Source organism: Onychostoma macrolepis, chromosome 21 (genome assembly GCF_012432095.1).
Source record: "Onychostoma macrolepis isolate SWU-2019 chromosome 21, ASM1243209v1, whole genome shotgun sequence".
In the NCBI taxonomy this organism is placed as follows: Eukaryota; Metazoa; Chordata; class Actinopteri; order Cypriniformes; family Cyprinidae; genus Onychostoma; species Onychostoma macrolepis.
Genome location: NC_081175.1, coordinates 13,702,225 through 13,728,050, shown reverse-complemented (window position 1 = coordinate 13,728,050; position 25,826 = coordinate 13,702,225). Strand labels below are relative to the sequence as shown.

General features: G+C 37.9%; 4 protein-coding genes and 1 non-coding gene across 6 annotated transcripts; 3 read left to right on the top strand and 2 right to left on the bottom strand.

The window, feature by feature from the left end:
- Positions 1–17: 17 nt before the first annotated feature.
- On the bottom strand, positions 18–5,358 carry sdf2 (stromal cell-derived factor 2). The gene is made up of 3 exons (XM_058758512.1): positions 5,115–5,358; positions 1,811–2,007; positions 18–1,699 (listed from the first exon to the last, which is right to left on the bottom strand). The coding sequence occupies exons 1-3, from the start codon at positions 5,287–5,289 to the stop codon at positions 1,406–1,408; spliced, it is 666 nt and encodes a 221-aa protein (XP_058614495.1). The 5' UTR covers positions 5,290–5,358; the 3' UTR covers positions 18–1,405.
- Positions 5,359–5,712: 354 nt separating this feature from the next.
- On the top strand, positions 5,713–18,802 carry supt6h (SPT6 homolog, histone chaperone and transcription elongation factor). Its single transcript, XM_058757930.1, is given in 38 exon segments — positions 5,713–5,846; positions 6,530–6,640; positions 6,765–6,920; positions 7,672–7,745; positions 7,838–8,018; positions 8,111–8,192; positions 8,338–8,593; positions 8,723–8,824; positions 8,922–9,035; positions 9,120–9,209; positions 9,300–9,442; positions 9,522–9,670; positions 9,752–9,862; positions 10,153–10,282; positions 10,412–10,562; positions 10,946–11,100; positions 11,206–11,398; positions 11,498–11,637; positions 11,795–11,912; positions 12,020–12,096; positions 12,186–12,321; positions 12,422–12,559; positions 13,273–13,440; positions 13,617–13,744; positions 13,829–14,036; positions 14,174–14,303; positions 14,306–14,320; positions 14,481–14,623; positions 14,713–14,853; positions 15,002–15,197; positions 15,280–15,518; positions 15,939–16,052; positions 16,180–16,304; positions 16,399–16,511; positions 16,597–16,671; positions 16,784–16,965; positions 17,060–17,256; positions 17,452–18,802. Coding segments are annotated over 37 exon segments (5,160 nt in total). The 5' UTR covers positions 5,713–5,846; positions 6,530–6,540; the 3' UTR covers positions 17,642–18,802.
- Positions 18,803–18,938: 136 nt separating this feature from the next.
- Positions 18,939–22,761, bottom strand: rab34b (RAB34, member RAS oncogene family b). 2 transcript variants are annotated; one of them, XM_058757932.1, is made up of 11 exons: positions 22,600–22,761; positions 22,341–22,455; positions 22,028–22,110; positions 21,734–21,799; positions 21,479–21,580; positions 21,331–21,395; positions 21,207–21,258; positions 21,050–21,131; positions 20,779–20,869; positions 20,073–20,176; positions 18,939–19,948 (listed from the first exon to the last, which is right to left on the bottom strand). In XM_058757932.1, the coding sequence occupies exons 2-11, from the start codon at positions 22,395–22,397 to the stop codon at positions 19,832–19,834; spliced, it is 819 nt and encodes a 272-aa protein (XP_058613915.1). In that variant the 5' UTR covers positions 22,398–22,455; positions 22,600–22,761; the 3' UTR covers positions 18,939–19,831. The 2 variants fall into 2 exon arrangements, with proteins under 2 accessions (XP_058613915.1, XP_058613916.1); XM_058757933.1 differs by having other exon boundaries at positions 20,069–20,176; positions 22,600–22,759.
- A 7-nt stretch (positions 22,762–22,768) lies between these two features.
- rpl23a (ribosomal protein L23a) lies at positions 22,769–25,168 on the top strand. The gene is made up of 5 exons (XM_058757934.1): positions 22,769–22,918; positions 23,629–23,809; positions 24,076–24,252; positions 24,644–24,713; positions 25,107–25,168. The coding sequence occupies exons 1-5, from the start codon at positions 22,894–22,896 to the stop codon at positions 25,119–25,121; spliced, it is 468 nt and encodes a 155-aa protein (XP_058613917.1). The 5' UTR covers positions 22,769–22,893; the 3' UTR covers positions 25,122–25,168.
- On the top strand, positions 23,900–23,971 carry LOC131529563 (small nucleolar RNA Z17). The gene has a single exon (XR_009268132.1). It is a non-coding gene; the product is annotated as a small nucleolar RNA Z17 (small nucleolar RNA).
- Positions 25,169–25,826: the final 658 nt, after the last annotated feature.

Below are 25,826 nucleotides of genomic sequence, written 5' to 3'. Positions count from 1 at the left end.
AATTTAAAGCATCTACAAAATAACACATTTACACAAACCGTCTGTCTGAGGTAATATTCTAAAGGCTGTTTAATTCTTCAAAATCTGTACTAATGCTTCTCAGTTGGTACCGTGTATGTACTGTATTACCAAGTCAAATGGTAGACAGCTGTGAACCCAACCATGTAAATATAAAAAAAGTTTACAGGTCATTTCAAATTTTACAGTATATGCTATCATAGTACATGTGTGAATATTTAAAAGGCACTTAATGTAGTTACAATTATACATTTAGAGACAAAAATAAATGCTTTTCTTAGGGAAAAAGACTTTGCCATAGTGTTACTAGTATAATATTCAGGTGTGCAAGTATGATAATAATGGCTGTATAGAAGCATTTGTTATAAGTAACTCACAGCTTCCTTTAGAAAAATAGCCTAAAACATCATTACATAGCACCACATAACTGCAAGTCTCTCAATGAGATTAATATTAATACTGCTGCAACATAAAGTAGCACTGATGCTGCAGTGTCAGCATCAAACAATTCAAGTGAATTCCAGCTTGTTCGGTATGCAATTAATTCATATTTGTGGTTTTAAATCATATCCCAGGTTTTATTTTTCTTTTATAATTTTTTTTTTTTTTTTTTTTGAGGACAGTTGTGGGCCAGTTTTATTATTTAAGGATTTGTTGTTGTTCTTTTTAATTTAATATTACTTGTAAGATGGCCATGATTTTCCTATTTTAATGGCCATTAAATATTCTTACAGGTGAGTATATTGTGCTGCAAGTTAAAACTTAGTTAAACTTTTGCCTTATAATTATGAAATCTGTAAGATTGTGGAATTAATTGCTTCTTTCTGCATTCCAAAAATCTAAATGTATGTTTAAACAAAGAATTCTCTTTCAATTTTTAAATTTAAATTTCTGTTTGTCTTATTATACACTACTTTTCAACAGTTAAAGTCAGTAAGATATCTTTAAGGTTTTGAAGGAATGCTCACAAAGGCTGCATTAATTTATCAAATTGCAGTAAATGCATCAATATTGTGAAATATTACTATAATTTAAAATAACTATTTTAATATATTTTGAAATAATTTAATCCTGTGATGGCAAAGCTGAATTTTCAGTAACGCACATCTTTCAAAAATCATTCTAATATGCTTATATAGTGCTTAATAAACATAAACAAACAGCTATTTTTCATATTTGTTGTCGAAACCTTAATAATCCTTACTGACCGCAAACCTTTGAACAGTAGCGTATGCTGTGCAATATAAAAGTGTTTAAAAAAATAAGCAAGAGGCACAATTTGATTATAAAACCCTTTTTCATAACAGCTCAAGGCTCCTCTTCTGGTAAAGAAAAAACAATAGAACTGTAAAGAGTCCAGCAGATTCAGCTTGTATCAAGCATTTCTCTAAAACTCAGTGTGTAACAGACTGAAATCCTTGGATCCAGTCTCACTGGGTTTCATGAAGACGCCCTCCATTGTTTTCCAGTAGCTGTGTGAGCTGCTGACCATCATGGCGTGCACTTCTCTCTGGCCGTGAATGGGTCTGCCGTACTGTTCTCCCGTCACAGACAGCAGAGCCTCGGTGGCCGTGTGGCGGAACCGAACGGACTCATCCCGCTGCCAAACAGTGCCTGCACACAGAACGGTCCACTCGTCCAGATGGTCACCCTCACCGTTCTCACCAAAGGCACTGACCTCCTAAAAGGGAGAGTCTTTGAGTAAAATCCCATGGACTCTTGCAACATCAAATTCTATATACAGTACCTATACATTACAGTGTGTTTTTAAAAAAGGATGACATATTAAAACCTGATTTGAAGAAAGAGGAGAAGTGAAGTAGTGGCTGTGTAGATTGCGGCCCGTGTTCACATGGGTCAATCTGATGTTCTGTCCACACTGTATCGGAGTCCCTCGATGACATGCAGCATCATTGGTGCCCCGCACACTCCAGTAACTGTTACTGTCCTCCACCGTGGTCACACCGGTCACCGACTGCTGACCACTACCTGGAATTATCATTAACAGATCATGCTGCTGCTTCTAAATAAATCTATACTTTTATTCAGCAAGGATGCATTAAATTACAATAAAGACATTAATAGTTACAAATATTTATGTTTCAAATAAATGCTGTTATTTCAAACGTTCTATTCAAGATTCCTGAAAAAATTACGGTTTCTTTTTTTGTATTATTAGGAAGAAAATCAATACTTTTATTCAGCAAAAGTGCATTAAATTGATCAAAAGTAACAATAAAATAGGGCTGGACGATATGGCCAAAATTTATATCACGATATATTTCTTAATTTCCGTCGATACGATATAATTCCAATATCGATATGAACACTATTAAAAAAAGCCTCATAAAAAAAAAAAAAAAATGCCCACAACAGATGTCTGTACCTACAAACTTACAAAAAAATGAATTTGCCAAGTCTATGAACTCCTCCTATTAAACTATATATTTTACGGGGGGAAAAAACAGCACAAATAAATTAATGTTCACCTTTTATTTGTATTTAGCCTTCATACAAACAAGAAATGTGAAATCACTGTCAAATAAACATCTCAGACTCACCTCATTAATATTAATATCTTTAACTTCAAACTAACATACACTACCAGTCAAAAGGTTTTGAACAGTAAGATTTTTGTGTTTTAAAGAATTCTCTTCTGCTCACCAAGCCTGCATTTATTTGATCAAAAATACAGCAAAAACAGTAACATTTTGAAATATTATTACCATTTAAAATAACAGTTTTCTATTTGAAAATATTTTAAAAGCTGAATTTTAGCATCATTACTCCAGTCACATGATCCTTCAACATTTATTCTTATGTTGAAAACAGCGGAGTAGAATTTTTTTCAGGTTTCTTTGATGAATAGAAAGTTCAGAAGAACAGCATCTATCTTAAATAGAAATCTTTTGTAACATTATAAATGTCTTTATCATCACTTTTTTATCAATTTGAAGCATCCTTGGTAAATAAAAGTATTAATTTCTATCATTCCCCCCAGCTCCACTCATGAACGCTACTTTATCAGATAAAATTAAAATGCCATCAAAACTATTCTGAAGACAGTCGGTTTCCTTCAGAGATACATTCATATAAATCACCCGCGCCACGTTTTGATTTTTAAACGTGCAGTGCTCATATTTATTCAACAAAGTCAAACGCCACAAATAAATCAATGTATGGGAAACACTAGTAATGTATATCGAAATATCGGAAATGTGTTTAAAAATCATATCACCGTTATTGAAAAAATATATATTGCGATACATATTAATATCGAATTATTATCCAGCCCTGCAATAGGTTGTTTGCACATGACGTCACTGATGACGCGTGAAATGCAGCCAGAGGGCAGGAAGTGATTTTTCTCCATAGGAATCAGTAGCAGAAACTCAACATTACATATAGTAGTCAACATTTGAAGTGGATCAAGAAAGTTGTCCTAAGACAAGAACGCATTTTGGTTTAGGTTTTAGGACAACTTTGATGCAAAGTTTTGATCCACTTCAAATGTTGACTACTATATGTGACCCTGGACCACAAAACCAGTCTTAAGTCGCTGGGGTATATTTGCAGCAATAGCCAAAAATACATTGTATGGGTCAAAATTATCAATTTTTATTTTATGTTAAAAATCACTAGGATATTAAGTAAAGATCATGTTCCATGAAGATATACAGGTGCTGGTCATATAATTAGAATATCATCAAAAAGTTGATTTATTTCACTAATTCCATTCAAAAAGTGAAACTTGTATATTATATTCATTCATTACACACAGACTGATATATTATATAGAGTGGAGAGGCACAGAATCCATGTTGCTTGAAGTCCAGTGTGAAGTTTCCACAGTCAGTGATGATTTGGGCTGCCATGTCATCTGCTGGTGTTGGTTCACTGTGTTTTCTGATGTCCACAGTCAACGCAGCCATCTACCAGGAAATATTAGAGCACTTCATGCTTCCTTCTGTTGACAAGCTTTATGGAGATGCTGATTTCATTTTCCAGCAGGACTTGGCACCTGCCCACACTGCCAAAGGTACCAAAAGCTGGTTCAATGACCATAGTGTTACTGTTCTTGATTGGCCAGCAAACTCGCCTGACCTTATAAATGTGATAATGGTATTGTCAAGAGGAAGATGAGAGACACCAGACCCAACAATGCAGAAGAGCTGAAGGCCACTATCAGAGCAACCTGGGCTCTCATAACACCTGAGCAGTGCCACAGACTGATCGACTCCATGCCACGCCGGAGTGCTGTACATGCTCATACTTTTCATTTTCATACTTTTCAGTTGGCCAAGATTTCTAAAAATCCTTTCTTTGTATTGGTCTTAAGTAATATTCTAATATTTTGAGATACTGATTTTTGACTTTCATGAGCTGTAAGCTCTAATCATCAAAATTAAAAGAAATAAACATTTGAAATATATCAGTCTGTGTGTAATGAATGAATATAATATACAAGTTTCACTTTTTGAATAAATAAATCAACTTTTTGATGATATTCTAATTATATGACCAGCACCTGTATAGTGAATTTCCTAGCGTAAACATATCAAAACTTAATGTGTGATCAGTAATATGCATTGCTAAGAACTTCATTTGGACAACTTTAAAGGTGATTTTCTCAGTATTTTTTGTTTTGCACCCTCAGATTCCAGATTTTCAAATAGTTGTATCTCGGCCAAATATTGTCCGATCCTAACAAACCATACATCAATGGAAAGCTTATTTATTCAGCTTTCAGATGATGTAGAAATCTCAATTTTGAAAAAATAAAAAAATCTAAATATTGAGAAAATCGCCTCGAAAGTTCTTAGCAATGCATATTACTAATCAAAAATTAAGTTTTTATATATTTACAGTAGGAAACTTACTAAATATCTTCATGGAACATACTTAACATCCTAATGATTTTTGGCATAAAGGAAAAATCAATAACTTTGACCCACACAATGTATTCTTGGCTACTGCTTACAAATATACCCGTGCTACTTATGACTGGCTTTGTGGTCCTGGGTCACATATTTTATAACACATCAAACGTTTATATCAGTGCCATACAGATGAGGCGAGCAGACTTTACGACTCACCAGATCCATAGCGGACATCATGAGAGTGTAATCTGACGTTGTGTTTCACATTGAGCAGCTTCACCACCGACCCGCACGTTACAAAATTCATTTCACTGCCGGAGGAGAATGTAAACATACATGACAATAACACTGTTATAGGCAACTGCACCCGTAAGAGCCCCAAACTATCCATGGTTTACTGAGTCCTATGGAAAAACTAATCTTTAAAAACCCTACGTGACGTCACATGGAACGCTTGAAGCACTAAACAATAGAGCGCCGCCTTCAGGCCCGGAGAGACTCTAGTGCCAGGTAAAAACGATATTTTAAGTCGTTGGGGTTTTTTTTTTTCAATAAAATCTATTTTGAAATGGTTGAATGTTAGTTTTCAACTATTTTACGAGGAAAGGTAACTATCATTCGTCCATGAATGATATGTATCGGTAACACTTTACAATAATGTTTAAATTGTTAACTACATTAGCTAACCTGAACTAACAATGACAAATTATTCGAACTTGTGTACTAATCTTAGTTAATTTTAACATTTAATAATGCGTTATTTATTAAAAATAAGCAAATGAATTAATCTTGACCGGAAGTTAAATGTGTGTATACCGGAACCAGAATCCTGACTATAATCCTCAGCCATTTTTTGTTGTCAGTATCAAGCTTCTTCAAAAGTGACGCCTCGTTCTTCATCTCAGCGCTTATTTTCAAGTCTTTAATCGAGCTTCCTCGCAAGGAAAAGTAAGTGCGCTTTCGTGCTCGATGTCTAATTTCAGTCAAGTGTTTTTAAAAGAGTCATGTAATGCCTTTGGTTGTTTTTATTAGCGCTCAGGCTAGCTGTTAGCATGAGGGCCTTGGTTTCTCACAGTGCCGCGGACAGAATCGTTACGTAATTATTTAAAAAACAAAACAATTTCTTCCTGTTTACGTTCGATTCATCGCTAGCTTTCTTAATAGTTACAAACTTCGTATTTTCGCGTCCCAAATTCCTTGGCTAAGCTAAAATCTAGCTAGGCGCATGGATCTCAAGTTCATCTTCATGTGTTTTGATATCTAAAAAGGCCTGGATTTACACAATTAGTACTCTGGTGTTATATTTTAACATGTAAACATCTTAACATATAAAACAAGTGTTGTTTTGAATGTCTTATGCAAGAATAATCAAGTTAATCCACCAGTGAAGCTGATCTTCGTCAGTCTTTTGTTTACTGCGAGAGATGTCAGATGCACGACCTGTTTTTGTTATTATTATTATTAAACTGAATTTTACTGATTATGGCAAGGAAATGGTAATGATGCCACTGTGTCACTGCAACATTTCACTCTTTATTACAATGAATACTCCAAACCCTTAGTATGTTTGTCACAGCCATACTGTATTTATGACAGATCCTTGTAATAAAAATGTTTGAATTTTCACGCAGGCCTTGCAAACATGTCTGACTTCATCGAGAGCGAGGCTGAGGAGTCAGAGGAGGAGTTCGAGGAGAAAGACCTGAAGCCCAAAAAGCAGCAGAGATTTATGGAAGAGGATGGTAAGATGTTATCTACTTAAAGCCACATCCTGCAGAAGGCATGAATATGAACAGTTTTATCCGAGTTCTATTGTTATTGGCACATTGCGTCAGTGCTTGTGTTCTGTGTTGTTGGTGTCTCCAGAAGAAGAAGAGGAAGAAGAGAATACTGAAGATCAGGATGAGCATGGAAACCTGAGAGGACTCATTGATGATGGTGATGTGGAAGAGGAAGAACCGCAGAGTGCGGCAGAGGATAGTGACTCTGGTGAAGAGGTCCGTCATCGCCGGAGAAAACGAAGTAGGTTACTCTGAATTTAAAGCCATATTAGTAACTCCTTCTGCGTTCTGGTGTTTTCAGTTCACTAGTGCATAATGTTGTGCTTAATAGGACTAGGGGAAATCAAATATTTAAAACATTATTTTGCTAGAGATAACAAATTAAAGGAATAGTTCACCTAAAAATTATTATTATTATTTTTGTTTTCGTTTACTCGCCCTCAGGCCGGCCAGTTTGTTTCTTCATTGGAACAGATTTGGAGAAATTTACATTGCAAAACTTGCTCACCAATACATGAGTTCAAACAGCTGAAAAAAACATGACAATAATCCATGTGTCTCCACTCCACTAATTGACATCTTATGAAGTGAAAAGCTGTGTGTTTATAAAACAAAAATCCACAATTTTAACTTTAAACCATTACTTCTGGCCAAAATATGGGTCCATAATCCTTAATAATGCTTTCTCCAGTGAAAAAGCCAATATACTGAAATATGTGTTTGGAAGCGTTTTGGACTGTTTTTGCCTGTAAACAGTGCTTAATCTGTGCATATATATTTTTTTCATTACGGATAGAGAACTCATTTTAGCCAAAAGAAACAGTTTGAAGTTAAGGCATTTGCCTTAATGATCGATTTGTTTACTATGAACAATTATGGTTCCTTAGATTGGAAAAAAAAAAATAACTGTTGACAATAGGCAAAATGAAATACTGGTTTCTGTATCGCTCAACATTTGTTTACATTAAACAATGTGTCTTTATATCTGTCAGGTTATGATGACTATCTTGATGATGATGATCTGGACCTCATCGAGGAGAATTTAGGAGTAAAAGTGAAGAGAAGGGTGAGTCACCAAACTTCCAGCCTGTGCAAAATTGCAGAATTTGTAGTAATTTAACTGATACTAGTTTTGAACTCGTGAAAAAATATGTACAGAAAAAGAAATACTCGCGAGTGAAAACCATGGATGATGAGGGGGAAGATGATGAGAAAGACATGATCGCTGATGAGATCTTCACTGGGGATGGTGATGGAGATGGAGAGGTGGAGGACGGAGAGGCTGTGGACACACTTCACCCAAGAGATGACGAAGAGGAGGAAGATGATGAGGAATCTGGTAAGAAAGATGTTTACTCTATTCATCATGGATTTGAATTCATATTCTAGAATTATGTGGAATTTTGATGTTTTTTTTCTCAATATTTGCAGATATTGATGATTTCATTGTGGATGATGATGGGCAGCCCATCACTAAAAAGAAAGGAAAGAAATTCTCTGGCTACACTGATGCGTGAGTGATGTAAACATTAAAACAGTGGTTTGCTTATGTAAATATAGACTTGTCTGTGTGGTATGAAGAAGGACTAAAGCCCTGACTGAAATGGCCTTCAACCCATGACTTTATCTCTAATGTTGCTCCTTTTCTGACATTTTAGTGCCTTGCAAGAAGCTCAGGAGATATTCGGTGGTGACTTTGACTTTGCCGAGTTCGACACTGAGGCATATGATCATGCGGAAGAGGAAGAGGAGGATCAGGATGATGAGTCATGGGATCGGCCAAAGAAGCAGACCAAGAGAAGAGTTGGCCGCCGTAGCATATTTGAGATCTATGAGCCCAGTGAGCTGGAGAGCAGCCACATGACCGATCAAGACAACGAGATCCGCTCTACAGACATGCCAGAAAGATTCCAGGTATTGAGCAGTGTTGGCCTGCATATATATCTTTCATTTGCAGTATGCTGTCCAATGTGAAGTATACCAGAAATGTTTGCATTTCATGGGTGGAAATGAGGATATTTCATAACCTCTTGTCATGTGCAGTTGAGGGCCATCCCTGTAAAGCCTGCTGAGGATGATGAACTGGAGGAAGAAGCTGAATGGATTTACAGGAATGCCTTTTCCACACCGACCATCTCCATGCAGGTGTGAATGGAGTATTTGTATAACATGACTTTTGTTAACATATTGTCATGGCACTAAGCTAACTTCGATACTTATTTTGTTTTGATATACTTTGCAGGAGAGCACAGACTACCTAGATCGTGGGACAACCACGAATTTCAGCAGAAAGGGCCCCAGTACTATTGCTAAAATCAAAGAAGCTCTGAACTTCATGAGGAACCAACACTTTGAGGTATATTCATGGGGAAAAAACAAGTTGTAATAAACTTGACTGACAGATCATCTGGCTTTAACTCCTCTCTCTTCCATCTTACAGGTTCCCTTCATTGCATTCTACAGGAAGGAGTATGTGGAACCAGAGCTGAACATTAATGATCTGTGGAAGGTGTGGCAGTGGGATGAGAAGGTAAGGGCTAATCAAAATGTTCTCTGAATGCAGTGTGGTTGCTGCTTTTTCTTTAATAATGTAGAAGTTAATTATGGCTGTCCCCCTCAGTGGACTCAGCTGAAGACCAGGAAGCAGAACCTGACACGTCTTTTCCAGAGGATGCAGTCTTATCAGTTTGAGCAGATCTCTGCTGATCCTGACAAGCCACTGGCCGACTCTACTCGTCCTCTAGACACTGCTGATATGGAGAGGTAAAAGTACAAACCTAAAATTCGTTCTAACATTTTATGCTTTGTCCACAATAATCACACCCTCTTTCTGCATTGACAGACTGAAAGACGTCCAGTCTCTTGATGAGCTGGGAGACGTCTATCACCACTTCCTGCTCTACTATGGCCGAGACATTCCTAAGATGCAGAATGCAACCAAGGCCAACAAAAAGAAACTGAAAAAGATCAAAGAAGTGTCAGAGGAAGATGGTACAGCTGTGTTTCCTTTGCGTAATTTGTTCAAATAATGGTCAACCATGTATTAGACTAAAACTGTTTTTGTTCTGCTAGGGGAAGAGGCTGAAGTGGAGGAGGAAGAGGAAGAAGAGGAGCAAAAGGGTCCAGATCTAAAACAAGCTTCCCGTAGAGATATGTACAGCATCTGTCAGAGCGCAGGCCTTGGTTTGTACATCTTGCACAAAAATAACACACTGTATTTTTTTTCTTTTATTTATTTATGCTGGCAGAGTCAAATGTGCCAAACATTCCCTGGCAAAAAAAAAATGTATGTTATTTTAGAATATAAACTTACAGCAGTGCATTGATTGAATTTATACTAACATATTTTGTGTTAGAGATTTTTAACAATGTAACTGATATTGTACATAACTACAGTGTAACTCCATGAAAGTGATGAATTCGTACACACACTTTTCTTGTAAAATGATGGCATACGGTAACACTTTTTTTAGATGGTCTTGCCAAGAAGTTTGGTCTGACCCCAGAGCAGTTTGGAGAAAACTTGCGAGACAGTTATCAGAGGCACGAAACCGAGCAGTTTCCTGCAGAGCCTTTGGAGCTGGCCAAGGACTATGTGTGCAGGTAATCCATCATTGCAAACTTGAAATTGTTACTTATTAAAATAACTTCTGTATGCATGTCTTTTACCTAATGCTTATTGGAAAAACATAGTAGTTTTCATATTTATTCATAAATCAAATTTTTTCATAGCCAATTTAGCACCCCGGAGGCTGTTCTGGAAGGTGCACGCTACATGGTGGCCATGCAGATTGCCCGTGAACCTCTGGTTAGGCATGTGCTCAGACAGACCTTCCAGGAGAGGGCCAAGATTAACATCAAGCCAACTAAGAAGGGCAAGAAGGTTGGTACTTGGTGTTAATTTAGGAGTTACAGACATACCTTCTAGTATGAAGGAAGTGACCATTATGCATTTATACAATTATTTTATTAACTGTTGTTTTTGTTTATCTTCTACTTTCACATATTCATCAAGGAAAGGGTATTAGCAAAAAAGCAACCTTCCCACCCCAGCAAAGCTCTGTTGTGTTAGAGCTTTAGCTAGAATGTTCAGTTGATGTTATGTAGGTGTTTGTTGTAGGCATATCTAGTTTTTGCTGTGCTGCAGTATTACCGTAGTAGACTTGTCCTCCTATTCAAACCCAGACTGAACTGATGTGCCAATGGCTGCATTGTTTGCTCATTCATCAGTAATTCCACATCAGCTAATATCTGTCATGTTCCTAGGATGTGGATGAAGCGCACTATGCCTATTCCTTCAAGTACCTGAAGAACAAGCCTGTGAAAGAGCTCAGTGGAGATCAGTTCTTGAAGATGTGCCTTGCTGAGGAGGAAGGCCTGCTTGCCATAGACATCTGCATTGACCTTGTGGGAGTCAAAGGGTATAGTTATGTCCTGAAAATATTAGCTTGAGATCAAAACCTGTATTGACTTGTTAAAGATTGTATACAAGAGATACAGAGCAGTTCTGTTTGCCATCTCTACAGGTACGGAGATCAGACCTACTTTGATGAGATTAAGCAGTTCTACTACAGGGATGAATTCAGTCACCAGGTGCAGGAATGGAACAAGCAGCGAACTCTTGCTATTGAACGTTCCTTGCAGCAGTTCCTTTATCCTCAGATGGCCAAGGAACTGAAAAACAAACTTGTTGCTGAAGCCAAGGACAATATTGTTAAGGTGCCACATTAATTGCATGCATTATTTTACCTTTGAAAGCTAACAAAGCACTTTCAGTACCAGTGACAATTTGATTTGTGTTTCTTGTGTTTTTGGTAGTCTTGCTGCAAGAAGCTGTATAACTGGTTGAAGGTGGCTCCTTATCGGCCTGATCAGCAGGTAGAGGAGGATGATGACCTCATGGATGAGTCGCAAGGAAAGGGTATTCGTGTTCTTGGGGTGGCATTTGCTTCCGGCAGGTACATTTTTTTCTTCTGAGTGAGCGAATAGATTCCACATGATTTTGAATAAGGATGCACAATAAAAACTAATGTTATAGGATATTTAGTTTATATTTAGGTCATTTAATGCTTACTTTTGAATGGTATCTGATGGTGTTTGCTTGTGTTTTTATAGAGATACACCAGTGTTCTGCTCTCTCATTAACGGTGAAGGAGAGGTTGTGGACTTCCTCAGGCTTCCTTATTTCCTGAAGAGGAGAAATGCATGGAGAGAGGATGAAAGAGAGAAAAAGGTGAAGAAACAGAAGCCTTGCGAATCATTTACTATTCAGTTGTTTGTTAATTCCAATTGACATCAGTATTGGCGCTTTTAAAACATTTGTTTGTTGTGTTTCCATAGCTTCAAGATATTGAAAACCTCAAGAAATTCCTCCTTAGTAAGAAGCCACATGTTGTTGCTGTTTCTGGGGAGAATCGGTGTGTTCAGTATTTTGTTTTTGTTTTTAAAAATGCCTAGTTTTTCACTGGACCCCCACATGCTGATGCTTTTATTTGGATGTGTGTAGTGATGCTCATATGGTGATGGAGGACATCAAGCGCACCATCAGTGAGCTGGAGCAGGACTCCTCTCTGCCTGCTGTGGGAGTGGAGCTGGTGGATAATGAGCTGGCTGTGCTTTATATGAACAGCACGAAGTCTGAGGTCAGTGCAATGAGATGATAACTGAAATTCTAACTATAAACCCTTGTTGAAGGCTCTGTGTCTTTTCTAATGTTTCTTTCACATACTGCTCCTCTCATAGGCAGACTTCAGGGACTATCCACCTCTGCTTCGGCAGGCTGTGTCTGTGGCTCGCAAGATTCAGGACCCCCTAGTGGAGTTTGCCCAAGTCTGCAGCAGCGATGAGGACATCCTGTGTTTGAAACTGCATCCCCTGCAGGTACAAGCACATTCCTACAACCTATGACCTTCTTTTTGCCATTTATGTTTAAATATCTTTGATTTTCTCCATATAGATGTGTAAAATTCAGCCTTGCAATGTCTGTCAGTGTTATTTTAGTGTTGCATATTATTGCCATTTTTAAAGCTGCAGTCCATAACTTTTGGTGATCTAGCGGTTAATAAACAGAACTGCATGCATCTTGCAGAAGAACATTGTAGCCGGAGCTACTTCTCTCTGTTTATGTCTATGACGAATCACGCAGGTACCGGGCTACCTACCCGAACCAGTCTAAATAGTCTGAATATTAACACTTTAATATAGGTGTACCGTAGTAATTCAGGACAAGCCAAAATCACAGTTTGGAAAATGGATTCATGGTGTACTTGCTTATTACATAAATTTTGAACACAAAAGTTATGGACTGCAGCCTTAAGTATTTATTCATATTTGAATAATTTGTTTTAATAATAATAATTACTTTTTACTTTTTTTAATTTGTGATAAATTTATACATTTTAGTACTTCAGTAACTTTCCTTCATTTAATTTACGAAACCCAATTTTTATTTTTAGTTAACAGTAACAATACTGACATCTTTAGTGTGTGGCTGGTAATTAAGTGACTGCTCATTTGAATTTTTTATTTTTTTTAAACAGGCTTGAGATGAGATGAATCACCTCTCATGTGTTATCTTTTTAAATGTTCCTCAGGAGCATGTAGTGAAAGAGGAGCTGCTGAGCGCTCTTTACTGTGAGTTCATAAACCGGGTGAATGAGGTTGGTGTGGATGTGAACCGGGCCATTGCTCACCCTTACACCCAGAGCCTGGTCCAGTACATCTGTGGCCTCGGATCTAGAAAAGGCTCACACCTGCTCAAGGTGAGACCTTCTCCAAAAATCTCTATTCTCACATTTGATGATCATTGTTTTTTTTCCCCCATCTAAATAAAATCCCAGTGTTAGTCTACATAATGGGTTGAGTTTCTATGATGTTTAGCTAACTCTAAATCACAAGATGTTGAAATCATCATTTGCACCTTTCCAATGTTCCTCAGATTCTTAAACAGAACAACACTAGGTTAGAGAACCGAACCCAGTTGGTCACCATGTGCCATATGGGACCCAAAGTCTTCATTAACTGTGCTGGCTTCATCAAAATCGACACTGCCTCACTTGGAGACAGGTAAGATGCTAAACATAATGTTAGTGAATTATGCTGCACACAGCCAGAAGATGTGATGAAATAATGTCTTCCTTCATTCTGCAGCACTGACTCCTATATCGAGGTCCTGGACGGTTCTCGAGTGCACCCTGAAACATACGAGTGGGCTCGTAAAATGGCAGTGGATGCTCTAGAGTACGACGAGTCGGCAGAAGATGCCAACCCAGCCGGAGCGCTAGAGGAGATTCTTGAGAACCCAGAGAGGCTCAAGGACCTGGATCTGGATGCCTTCGCTGAGGAGCTGGAGAGACAGGTCAGCTTTGTCATGATGTTGTGTAGTTCACTTTTATATATTTTGTTAGCAGTGGAATTTCCCCAAGGTGGCAAATGAAGACACTTAACTAAACTGTTTTTCCTGTAACGGTGTTATTTATTGTTTCCTTCCTTCAGGGTTATGGTAATAAGGGAATTACGCTGTATGACATCCGAGCGGAGCTTAGCTGTAGATATAAAGATTTGAGAGCCCCGTACAGGCCTTCCAACACGGAGGAGGTCTTTAACATGCTCACCAAGGAGACTCCGAGACCTTCTATATTGGTAAATAATACCTGAATGTTTTTAGATATTTTAAAAAGATCAGAGTAGTCTATAGATATAAGCATATTTTAAAGTATTCTGTGGTGTTTGTGGTGCTCGCTCATATGTTTCAGTCTTGATACCGTTGGTAATATTTTCCTAAATCTCTGTGCACGTATAGGTAAACTGATCACCTGTGTGGTGACTGGCATTGCTCACAGGCGGCCACAAGGTGAGAGTTACGACCAGGCCATCCGTAATGATGAGACAGGTCTCTGGCAGTGTCCGTTTTGCCAGCAAGACAACTTCCCTGAGCTCAGTGAGGTGGGAATTAATTCTGTTACCTTTTCAAGAAATGAAATAATATCTTAAGCACACAAGCAAAATTACTCCTGTCGCTGTGGTTTTCTTAGGTGTGGAATCACTTTGACAGCGGCTCCTGCCCTGGTCAAGCCATCGGAGTGAGAACTCGGTTAGATAACGCTGTCACAGGCTTCATACCGACAAAGTTTCTTAGTGACAAGGTGGTGAAGCACCCTGAGGAGAGAGTCAAGGTGAGCAAATCTCATATTTCCTTTTTATACTCTATCTGTCGTTAATTTATAAAGAATGTACACCCCAAATATGTAGCCTTACTAAAAATATGGAAGTTTGGAAATGTTCTGTTTACAGACTGACTTTTGTCTGCTTCTCTGCTGTTAGGTTGGCATGACTGTGCACTGCCGCATCATGAAGATTGACATCGAGAAGTTCAACGTAGATCTCACTTGTAGAACATCTGACCTGAGTGACAAGAACAATGAATGGAAGCTTCCCAAAGATACCTACTATGATTTTGATGCTGAGACAGATGATGTGAAACAGGAAGAGGAGCAAAAGAAGAAACAGCAAAGAACCAGTCAGTATCGACCAAATCTTTTCTGAGAGCATTAATTTGATCATCTTTTTCAATTGACGTGACTTTTGTTTTCTGTCTTTAGCTTACATTAAGCGAGTGATTGCTCACCCGTCCTTCCACAACATCAATTTCAAACAAGCGGAGAAGATGATGGAATCCATGGACCAAGGTGATGTGGTGATTCGACCCAGCAGTAAAGGGGAGAACCACCTGACAGTCACATGGAAGGTGGCTGATGGGATCTATCAACATGTGGACGTGCGTGAGGAGGGTAAAGAGAATGCGTTCAGCCTTGGACATACTCTTTGGATCAACAATGAGGTGAGCTGTTGTTGTATGTCACACAGAAACTATTGTTCAAAAGTTTGGGCTCTGAGATGTATGATTTATTTATTTAATGTTTTTGAAAGAAGCCTGTTATGTTTGTCACGGCTGTAATTATTTCAAATGGAAATACAGAGAAATATTGTTAGTTATTTAAATAAATTGAGGTTATTCCAGTGACGCAAAGCTGAATTTTCAGCATCCTTTACTATAGTCTTCAATGTAACTCACATGACTACTTGGAATTCATTTGAATGTGCTGATTTGTTGCTAACGGAATATTTCTTATTGTTGAAAAGTTGTTCTGCATAATATGGACCATGATGTGTTTTTTCAGGATTCTTTGATGAATAGAAAGTTCAAAAGAACAGCATTTTTTTAAACTAGAAATCTAACGGTAGTCGTGGTTGTCTACAGGAGTTTGAGGATCTGGATGAAATCACAGCCAGGTACGTCCAGCCCATGGCTGCATTCGCACGAGATCTGCTCAGCCACAAGTACTTCCAGGATTGCAATGGAGGTGATCGGAAGGTGTGTTAACATTTTTAGGACCCACACTTTTCCTTTTCTCTCTATCTTGGTTTCTACACTTTTTAGAGAGAAACTGGCCACTATAAGTTGTACAATTGTGCATTTATCCTTTCTTGCCTTTGTACAGAAAATGGAGGAGCTTCTCGTAAGGACCAAAAAAGAGAAGCCGACATTCATCCCCTACTTCGTTTCAGCTTGTAGAGACCTGCCAGGCAAATTTCTGCTGGGTTACCAGCCTAGAGGGAAGCCAAGGTAACACTCATTACCCTACCAAAGCAGGGCACAACTCCCATATATAGCATGCATTTGTAAATGTTTGCCTTTGGTGTTTTGTTTTGTTTTATAGGGTAGAGTATGTAACCATCACTCCAGATGGCTTTAGGTATCGCTCTCAGATGTTCCCTACAGTCAATGGTCTCTTCCGCTGGTTCAAGGACCACTACCAGGATCCTGTGCCAGGTTAGTAGTCTCCATCTGCACTCCATCTCTGGCCTAGCATTCTTATTTTTCCTTGTAATGTAATGTTTTTGTTGTCTCTCTAAAGGCGTCACACCAACCAGCAGCAGAACGAGAACACCAGCATCAGTGAACGCCACACCTGCCAACATCAACATTGCCGGTATGTCAGAAATGCTGATGTTCTCCCTGAAAACAACAGGATTTTTAATTTATTAATTTATTTTTTTGAAGTAATGTATTTTTAAAACCTAAACCTGTCCCCTCGCTCTCAGACTTGACTCGAGCCGTCAATGCTCTCCCACGAAACATGACATCCCAGATGTTCAACGCCATAGCGGCGGTTACAGGCCAGGGCCAGAATCCCAACACGACGCCAGCCCAGTGGGCCTCCAGTCAGTATGGTTACAGTGGCGGCAGCAGTGCAGGAGGTGGCGGCAGCAGCAGTGCTTATCACGTACGAAACCTGCACCTCTGCACTCAGTTTAACTCATTGAATCAAAACCAGGACCGCTAATATTTCACATTCCTTCCTTTCCTGTTTTTTCAAGGTGTTCGCAACGCCCCAGCAACCGATGGCCACACCCATGATGACGCCCAGCTACTCTTACACCACACCTGGCCAGCAGCAGGCCATGACCACGCCTCAGTATCCCAGCAGCACCCCACAATCCTCACACGGACACCATCAGCATTCGTCCTCCACACCATCGTCCTCGTCATCGAGAGTGCGGACGCCACAGCCCAAGTGAGTGCTACTACTGCTTTCTTGAAAATGTAAAACCATGTCTCATGATGAATTTTCTGGGTGAAATTTCAATGCTATAATCATTTTAATTTGAGTGGTTTTTAATGCTTTTTTTTTTTTCTATAGCAGCATCTGTGCTTGATACATTATACATTACAGAACAAAGTACTAAATCTCCATCTGTGTTCCCTCCAGGCCAAGTTCCCACACCGCCGTCGATTGGGGTAAAATGGCTGAACAGTGGCTGCAGGAGAAAGAAGCCGAGCGGCGGAAGCAAAAGACGCCCCGCATGACGCCCCGACCTTCACCCAGCCCCATGATCGAGAGCACGCCCATGTCCATCGCTGGAGACGCCACTCCCCTCTTGGACGAGATGGACCGATAGGAGTAGGGAAGGGGGGTGTTCAGACGTCTCATATAAAACCCAATCCATCCACATCCCATCTCTCACCCTCCGTCTTTCGCTCTTTCGCTGCTAGAAGTATTTCTTTGAGTCATTCAGAGCTACTGATACAAAGACAAACACTTGAAATGTGGTGACAACAAACAGATTTAGGAAATGGACCTACAATAAATGTTTGTCACAAGGGTTTTCATTTTTCTTTTTTTAAGTGTGTGCATAATGCACCCCCTTTTTCATTTCAGTTTTTTAACAAAATTTAAAAGGAAAGGCTTAAAGCATGAGACGTTGCATGATTTGTGCTCATGGGAGCTGGTATTCAATCAACGTAAGATCATTAGTTCAAACCCACACAGAGAGCTTTTCTTTTTGTATCTGGCTTAAACATTTAAATAAAACCCTGTTTCAGTATGAACCAGAGCACTGTAATGATTCAAAATCTGTGTTCTGTTGAGCTGTTACGCAAAGAATTAAGCACTGGGGAGCTTTGTTAATCTATTTAGCAACTCATTTATCAGCAAAAAATGAAGTATGTGACTTTGAAAGCAATCCTGTAAATGTCATGTTTTTTGTGATTTATTACAGTGATCAGAATATGCATTTTAAATTCAAAACATTGAAGAATGGTGTTTTTAAGGTCATCTTTGAGTTCAGAATCAGATATCACTTTTCATAATGTGCTTATACAAGTAAACTGAACTATTGTGCTAAAAGATACTGAGACCTCTGATAAGATTTTTTGCTTTTTCAGTTCGGGGGCTGTTTGTGTTTGTGAATGTATCTTTGCTGGGCCAGACTTCCTCAAGGTGTTTGCACACATGCTGTTTTTAACAGTGTCTTTCCTTCATGTACAATCCCATGTATCGCTATAGACAGAAGTTGTAACGTTTAAGCAAAGTGAACTTTATGAACATACTGTAACAATATTTTCACAGCAAACATAGTTTCCCCAAAAACAGTATAGTGAATCTTCCAAGTTCTGGGAAGTGCTTCTGACCTGATCATGTGTTCTTTTAGCATTGAGGCTAAACTATGCCTTTAGGTCAGGATGGGATGTGAGCTCAGTGTCTAAAGCATTCTGTTCAGTGTATTTCACTGCTGACATCCATTTCATTTCTTTCCTTTGATAAAGTTGTCCGAATTAAACCCTTCTGATTCAAGTGTTTTTATTTGTTTTAAACATCTGTTTCTTAACAGTCTACACTAATTTCAGTTAGTAAAGAGGAGTGTTTGTCTTCAAGTTTCAGACCTTAGATAATTAATTTCAGACTGTGATTGTAAGATGTGACTAAAAGAGTTTTCCTGTCTTTGATTAAGAGACACGAGCAGCTTCCACAAGCTGTCAAAAGCTATTAGTGGACAAAAATACTTAATTAAAAAAAAATTACACCTTTTTGTGATTTTAGCCTTTATTCTCTCTTGAAGACTTGAGCGGACATTTCACACACACAATATAGTTCTGTTATAGTGGGATATTTGTTACTCATTTTTGCATAAGTGATGCTTCTCCATTTACGTTTTAACAATCCTTCCATTTAGCTCACAGTGGGAATCTCGTGTCGGTGCAGACAGCAGCAGAACCTGTGGTCATGAGTGCAGGCATATGTATCATATTAGCCAGAGAAACTCATGATGCAATGAAAAACAAGGGCTACATTTACAAAACATCCACTCAGAACCGCCAGGAGGGCATTGAATGTGACCTCTCAAGTTTTCAGCACATAAGCACTGCTGTTTACTAAGACAAAAATCAAATATGAAGGCAGAACTCATTACCGTCAAAATTTTAGGGATTTGCATCGCTTTATGTAATAGACTTGAAATGCCAGTAAATGACACCAAGTATTTATAGACAGATTTACAGATTTAAGCCTCTTTATGATTGGGATAATAATTCACATATTTTTGGACAAAATTCTGGTTATATGATAGTCCATGAGAAACTCAATTGCAGTGTGTCCACATAATAAACATCTAATACAATAATGAGAAAGAAAATGCTTTCAATTTCCTATCTAGGAAACACATGAAATATATCATGGATTCATTAATACACTTCTAGGTGAATTCACTTTCAGATGAATTCTTGTTGAGATTCTCATTTCACTGGCCAAGTCCTCTGTTTGTATTATTTTTTCTTCCACTCAAAGATGTGTGTCAGGGCATTATGGGACATTATGGGACATCATGCCAAAATCTGGATTCCAGAAACACTTCTATTGCCATTTGAAAGTCAATGACAGCAGCTGGATTGCCTCTTCTTAAATTTTTCATCACAATTGTTAGAGATTTCTGTGAAGAAAAGATGCATATATCATTTTCTGTATGACCACGGTGAAATATTTCCAAGGTAAAACGTGAAAAAAAAAAAGTCTAATATTAGCCATATTTTGATGTAATGAAAGAACTTACTGACAATATCACTAGCTTGTCTAGAATTGTTCCTCTCCAGCTCAGACAATACAGTGGCTTCAAATGTAAGTGAAGCAATCCGTAGAAAGAAATCTCTCACACTTTCCCCTACAGAGGACAACAGAAATAACATGCCATATGTTACTTACACTACAGTCAAAAGTTTGGAATCATTATGTTTTTTTATACGCTTCTGAAAGAAGTCTCTCCCAAGGCTACATTTATTTGATCAAATATACAATAAAAATAGTAATATTGTGAGATATTGTTACAACTTAAAATAACAGTTTTCTATTTAAATATATTATAAACTGTAATTTATTCCTGTGATGCCAAAAATGAATTTTCATTAGTCATTCAGTCTTCAGTGTCACATGATTCTTTGTAAATCATTCTAATATGCTGATTTGGTGCTCTAATAATAATGGCTCTTAATATAATATATTATGTTGAAAACAGTTTTTGCTTCCTAATATGTTGGTCATTCATTTTTGAAACATGAAGGTCTTTACTGTCACTTTATGCTTGCTGAATAAAAGTATTATGTAATGTATCATGATATTTCACAATACCGTTTTTACTGAATTTTTTGATGTGAATTTATTTATGACAAAACATATTTATAAAAACACGTCTATAGATATTATTTCTGACATTAGGTCAGACACACAAAATAGTTTGATGGCTTTCAGACAGATACGTTTCTCTACCTGACAGCGCAGACACGGCCCAATACTCTGCTCTGATCTCCTCAGAGAGTCGAACAGCTTCTTGCTCCATTTGGGCCAACTGATCTGGGTGCTATGGGAGAGAAAGATTCATCTAGACTAGTTATCTCAAGGAAACACCATCTGGGGATTGTCAGTGTACTTTTGTGCATTTTTTATTATTGAAAATGTTCATGTGCCAACATCACGTCAAAGTCGCAGTGTGGTGATGGATTTTCAAAGGCTTTGAAGAGATAAACTGAAAATGACTCACGCTAAGATCCTTCTTGGTTCCCACGAGGAAGAGGAGAACACTAGAAGGGTCATTGTCTCTCATGGCATCCTCAAGCCACTCTCTGAATAAACAGAGACAGACATGATTCATGACTATTCAAACAGTGTTTGAAACCAAATAAGTGGTCATACTGTACCTTGCATGATCCAAAGAGTTATAGTTGCTCAGGTCAAACACAACAATGATGGCTGGAAAACAAAGATACATTGATTTTACACGATACACAGCAAGAGTATGCTTAATATAGTCTGTTTTATTACCTTGAGCTCCTCTGTAGTATGTGGATGCAACACATCTGAATCTTTCCTGACCTGCTGTGTCCCACCTGCAGAGAGAGAGAGAGAGAGAGAGATCTGTGATCAGGATGCAACCATGTGAATGACTGTTAAAGTAATACACAAAACTCACAACTGTAAACTGAAGGGTACCCCGAGGACCTCAAATCTCTCCATCTCAAAATCCACTCCAATAGTCGCCTTGTACGTCTTGTTAAATGTGTCTTTGCAGAATCTCGAGGACAGAAATGTTAACAAATGAAATCATTTAATCTTTTTTTTTTTTACACATATGGTTGGGATGTATGTTGAAGTTTTTTAATTTTTTCAGTAAAAGCACAATGAGATCAGAAGTGAGAATAAATAAATTAACATTACAGACTCTTACCTGTTTATTAAACAGGTCTTTCCGACTCCTACATCACCAACAACAATGACCTTGGCCACATTCAATCTGGAGATGTAGATTTGCAATAAAATAATGTTCATTCAGAGTGCATTGCTATTATATACTGGCTTTGTTTATGAAGTTTTGCCTGCACTGTGGGGACCAGCCAAAGGTCTCCATAAACATATAAACACTGAAAATTTCAAAACAATAGATTTTAATGGAAAGTCCCCACTATGATAGCAAAACAAATGTTTGTATATGTGTGTGAAAGAGAGAAAAAGAGTAATTTACCCTCCTTTCTGTCCTTGACATGCCTCTTTAACAGTAATGTTGAAGCCGTCTTTGGTGTGCACCGCAGCGTCCCTTGTAAAGTACTGAATTATAGCCCAAAATAAATTTATTAGGTTAGACTTTTAAAAAAATACAAGACAAAACAAAAAGGTAGTTTTTTTCCCCCATAATAATCCGTTCCAGTCGAGTCCGGTTTATAACGCTCAGTGGGTGATTAAATACATTAATCCTCTAAAATGAATGAGTTTTGAGCAACAAAACAGCTAGGGAGTGGATAAAACTAATAACTAATTAAAAATATAAAACATGTTACCAAAGGGAGTTCACAGATGATCCTGTCTCCTTTCACAGGGGGTAGAGAGCTCATCATGTGAGAGCTTTAACAAGACCACACCGATACAACAGCAAATACGCAACCATTCTGTCCGCTGGATTAATAAATTAACAATAATAAAAATACATATAATTAAAAACAGTAAGTAACATTAACATTAATGGCAAATTAACATGCTGCTGTATAATACAATTTGATGGGGAAAAAATAAAAATAGGCTAAATAGCCTACAACTTACCTTAAAAGGCAGAAAGCTTTTTTACATTCTACAAGGAGCCTGTTTTAGACTTGAAAGTAACTTTATTTAATCGACGCATTTTTGAAGTAATCGTATAAAAGTAACTTTTTGCTCTCGCTGCGTGACTGTGCTCAACATAAGCCCCGGTCTCCAGTGGCTGCGCTCGATATTTACAGCACGCAAGAGAACTACACAACCCATAATGCCTAGCGGTGTTCTCGCGATGACTGCGTGTGTTAACGTGAACCCCTGCGATATACTGAAGGAAACCCCTCTCGTTCTTCCTTTCCCAACATGGCCCCGAAGGCGAAGAAGGAAGGTGCGTTAGGTTTATAGATTTTATGGTTTAAAAATAAAGTCTATTGTGATTATATACAGCTACGTTTTCGGTTAATTGTAGCTGATATAGGCATGTTTGTTTCTAGCTGTTTAATTGGGCGTCTGGAATGAAATAACATTGTTTTTAATGCAAAAAGTGCCGGAGTGAGACGTCCTTAGTCACAACCGCGGCTAGTAAGCTAATATAATTGAGCTGCATGCCCGCGCAGTCTCATTATATCAGACTGTCCAAGTGTTAAATCTATTAGCCAGTTGTCATAAACTGGTTGTTTACGTTCTATGTGGATTGTACGGAGTAAAATATAAGTAACGTTAACGTAAATTGACAACTCAATAGCTTGTCATCGTTAGCTAGTCACATACACGTGGCTACCCATATCCATCCATTTCTCATTCATTACCAGTCAGATTAGTGAATAAAAGTGTCTGTAAATTAGCCCTTAAAACAATATTTAGAAGTTTTCACACATTTGTATAAAAAATTGTGCATTTAATAGCTGCTGCCTGAATGTAAACACTGTAATATCAATGTATAAACGACGTACCTGTGAAAGTCTCTCATATTTTATTATAACGCAATTGAATGCTTATTAGGAACGTGAAAACGCAGGACGGACAACTTTATACTCATTCTTTGTATGTCTCATAGACTGATTTGTTAATGTTGCATGGTCATAATTTTTTCAACAGCTGTACCGGCTAAGACTGAGGCTAAGTCCAAGGCCCTTAAAGCCAAGAAGGCTGTGCTGAAGGGTGTCCACAGCCAGAGGAAGAAGAAGATCAGGACCACCCCAACCTTCCGCCGGCCCAAGACCCTGCGTCTGAGGAGGCAGCCTAAGTACCCTAGGAAGAGCGCTCCACGCAGAAACAAGTGAGACTATTGTACTTCATGAACTCTAAAATCAAGAGTGCATTTGTTACATGAGTTATGGTTTACAAATGTCAGGTAGTCTCCTTTTAGGATGCAAATGATGGGAATTGCGATCAAAGCATGAAATTATATGATTACATTTTTTTTAAACACTGATGCATCCTTGTTTCACCATTGAGATATGGTTGAGGCTAAAGCATAAATATAATTCTAGTTTTTACGGCACATGCCTGAATTGAATATCAATATCTCTCTGGCTCTGTCAGGCTGGACCATTATGCCATCATCAAGTTCCCTCTGACCACTGAGTCAGCCATGAAGAAGATTGAGGACAACAACACTCTGGTGTTCATTGTTGACGTCAAGGCTAACAAGCATCAGATTAAACACGCTGTCAAGAAACTGTACGACATCGATGTGGCTAAAGTCAACACACTGATCAGGTAGAACTTGGTTTATTCATCAAGACTTTTAAAGTATTGGTTCTCTAAAAACATTTAAATGATGATATTATTAATGTATTAAAAACAAAATCTAAATCAGTATGCTTAAAAACAATCAAGATGTATACAAGTGTATCTCCTATACAGTATAGTATTATAAACAAATAGTAAAAATAATCGTTTTTAATTGAAGTTCTTGCAGCTTTTGTGAAAGTTTATAAACAAGTAGTTGTCGATTTCAATAGAAATATCTGGGGAGTCTTCAGATATTGTTGAATTACAATAAAAATAATTATGAAATGCAATGTTCTCAGAGGAACCACTGATAGAGAGGAGAGGCATTGTCAGATTTGTGATGCATTCTGAATGCTTTATTTATTGCTCCCTGCAGGCCTGATGGCGAAAAGAAGGCATACGTTCGTCTTGCACCAGATTACGATGCCTTGGATGTTGCAAACAAGGTAAATTAGTGAATGTAAATCAGGGACATTGAGTTTAGCGCCAACCCTAATCAAACACACCTGAGCAAGTTCATCAAGGTCTTCAGGATCCCTAGAAAAAATCACAGGTAAGCGAGTTTGATCAGGGTTGGAGCTAAACTCTGCAGGGCAGTGGCACTCCAGGACTAGATTTGATTAACCTAATGTACATGTCCATACATGTATTAAACATTAGATCGTGTCAGTTTCATGAAGCTAGATTGGAAGCTGAGGGAGTTGTCAACCTCTGCAAATGTAAACTAAGCTTCTACCTGAATGATGCATTCAAAAGAACCAGAGATGCTTTGTATTTTCTTTCTTTTGCAAAACATTTGTGCTTTGACCTGTGCTGATTGTCATCTCTTTTTCTTGCAGATCGGCATCATCTAAAGTGCTCTTGGTCAGATGTACAGAAGAATAAATGTTTGTAAAAACTATTTTTGTTCTTGTGGCTTTATTTGTTTACATTTCTGGAGTTTAAAATAAGGTTTGAGAATAGGAGTTTGGTTAAGCTATTTTTATTTTTTTTCTTCCATACTCGTGTTCAGTTATACTGAAACTATAAAAGTAAACCAGAGCATCAGCAAATTAATAATCAAACTTTAATCACAGCAGATGTGTATTAAATGTATGAATTATTGTAATTAAACCTTAGAATTTAAACTTTTTCATATAATGACCATAGATTTATGAATTGATTTTATGAATTTTTGGTACTGGTATTGGTTTTTGGTGAATTTGTTTATTTTTTAATCTCAAACTGAAACATGCTAAATAAAATGCAGTATTAAATTAATGTCAGCCAAAGTTAAAGTTGCTAAATGTTATATTTTATCAGTCTCTGTATGAACACTGTTATAGGGTACAATAAATATACATTATAGGTTAGGCTTAAAGCAGTTTTGTACAGGGGCTCCCTGCTCTCTCCACCAAGGGCTTCTGTCTGGAAAAAGGTTGAAGGCTCCTGAATTACATTTAAAATGCAAATTTAATTCACTGTCCCTATTACAAAGACTAGTATTGTTGGACATTTTTTGCATTTTCCTGAAGATAATCGTAACAGGCCATGAAAGAATGAATATTCTGTTTTAAAGC

What these genes read in the sequence shown, in the direction of transcription:
- sdf2 (XM_058758512.1), bottom strand. Translation starts at nt 5,289, where the DNA reads ATGGATAGTTTGGGGCTCTTACGGGTGCAGTTGCCTATAACAGTGTTA. An exon ending in TGATGTCCGCTATGGATCTG is followed by an intron (nt 2,008 to 5,114) that starts GTGAGTCGTAAA and finishes TGATAATTCCAG; the next exon opens with GTAGTGGTCAGCAGTCGGTG. An exon ending in CTCCTCTTTCTTCAAATCAG is followed by an intron (nt 1,700 to 1,810) that starts GTTTTAATATGT and finishes TCTCCCTTTTAG; the next exon opens with GAGGTCAGTGCCTTTGGTGA.
- rab34b (XM_058757932.1), bottom strand. Translation starts at nt 22,397, where the DNA reads ATGATGAGCTCTCTACCCCCTGTGAAAGGAGACAGGATCATCTGTGAA. An exon ending in GTACCCTTCAGTTTACAGTT is followed by an intron (nt 21,396 to 21,478) that starts GTGAGTTTTGTG and finishes CTCTCTCTGCAG; the next exon opens with GTGGGACACAGCAGGTCAGG. An exon ending in ATACTACAGAGGAGCTCAAG is followed by an intron (nt 21,259 to 21,330) that starts GTAATAAAACAG and finishes TTTGTTTTCCAG; the next exon opens with CCATCATTGTTGTGTTTGAC.
- rpl23a (XM_058757934.1), top strand. Translation starts at nt 22,894, where the DNA reads ATGGCCCCGAAGGCGAAGAAGGAAG. An exon ending in CCCGAAGGCGAAGAAGGAAG is followed by an intron (nt 22,919 to 23,628) that starts GTGCGTTAGGTT and finishes TTTTTTCAACAG; the next exon opens with CTGTACCGGCTAAGACTGAG. An exon ending in AAAGTCAACACACTGATCAG is followed by an intron (nt 24,253 to 24,643) that starts GTAGAACTTGGT and finishes TGCTCCCTGCAG; the next exon opens with GCCTGATGGCGAAAAGAAGG.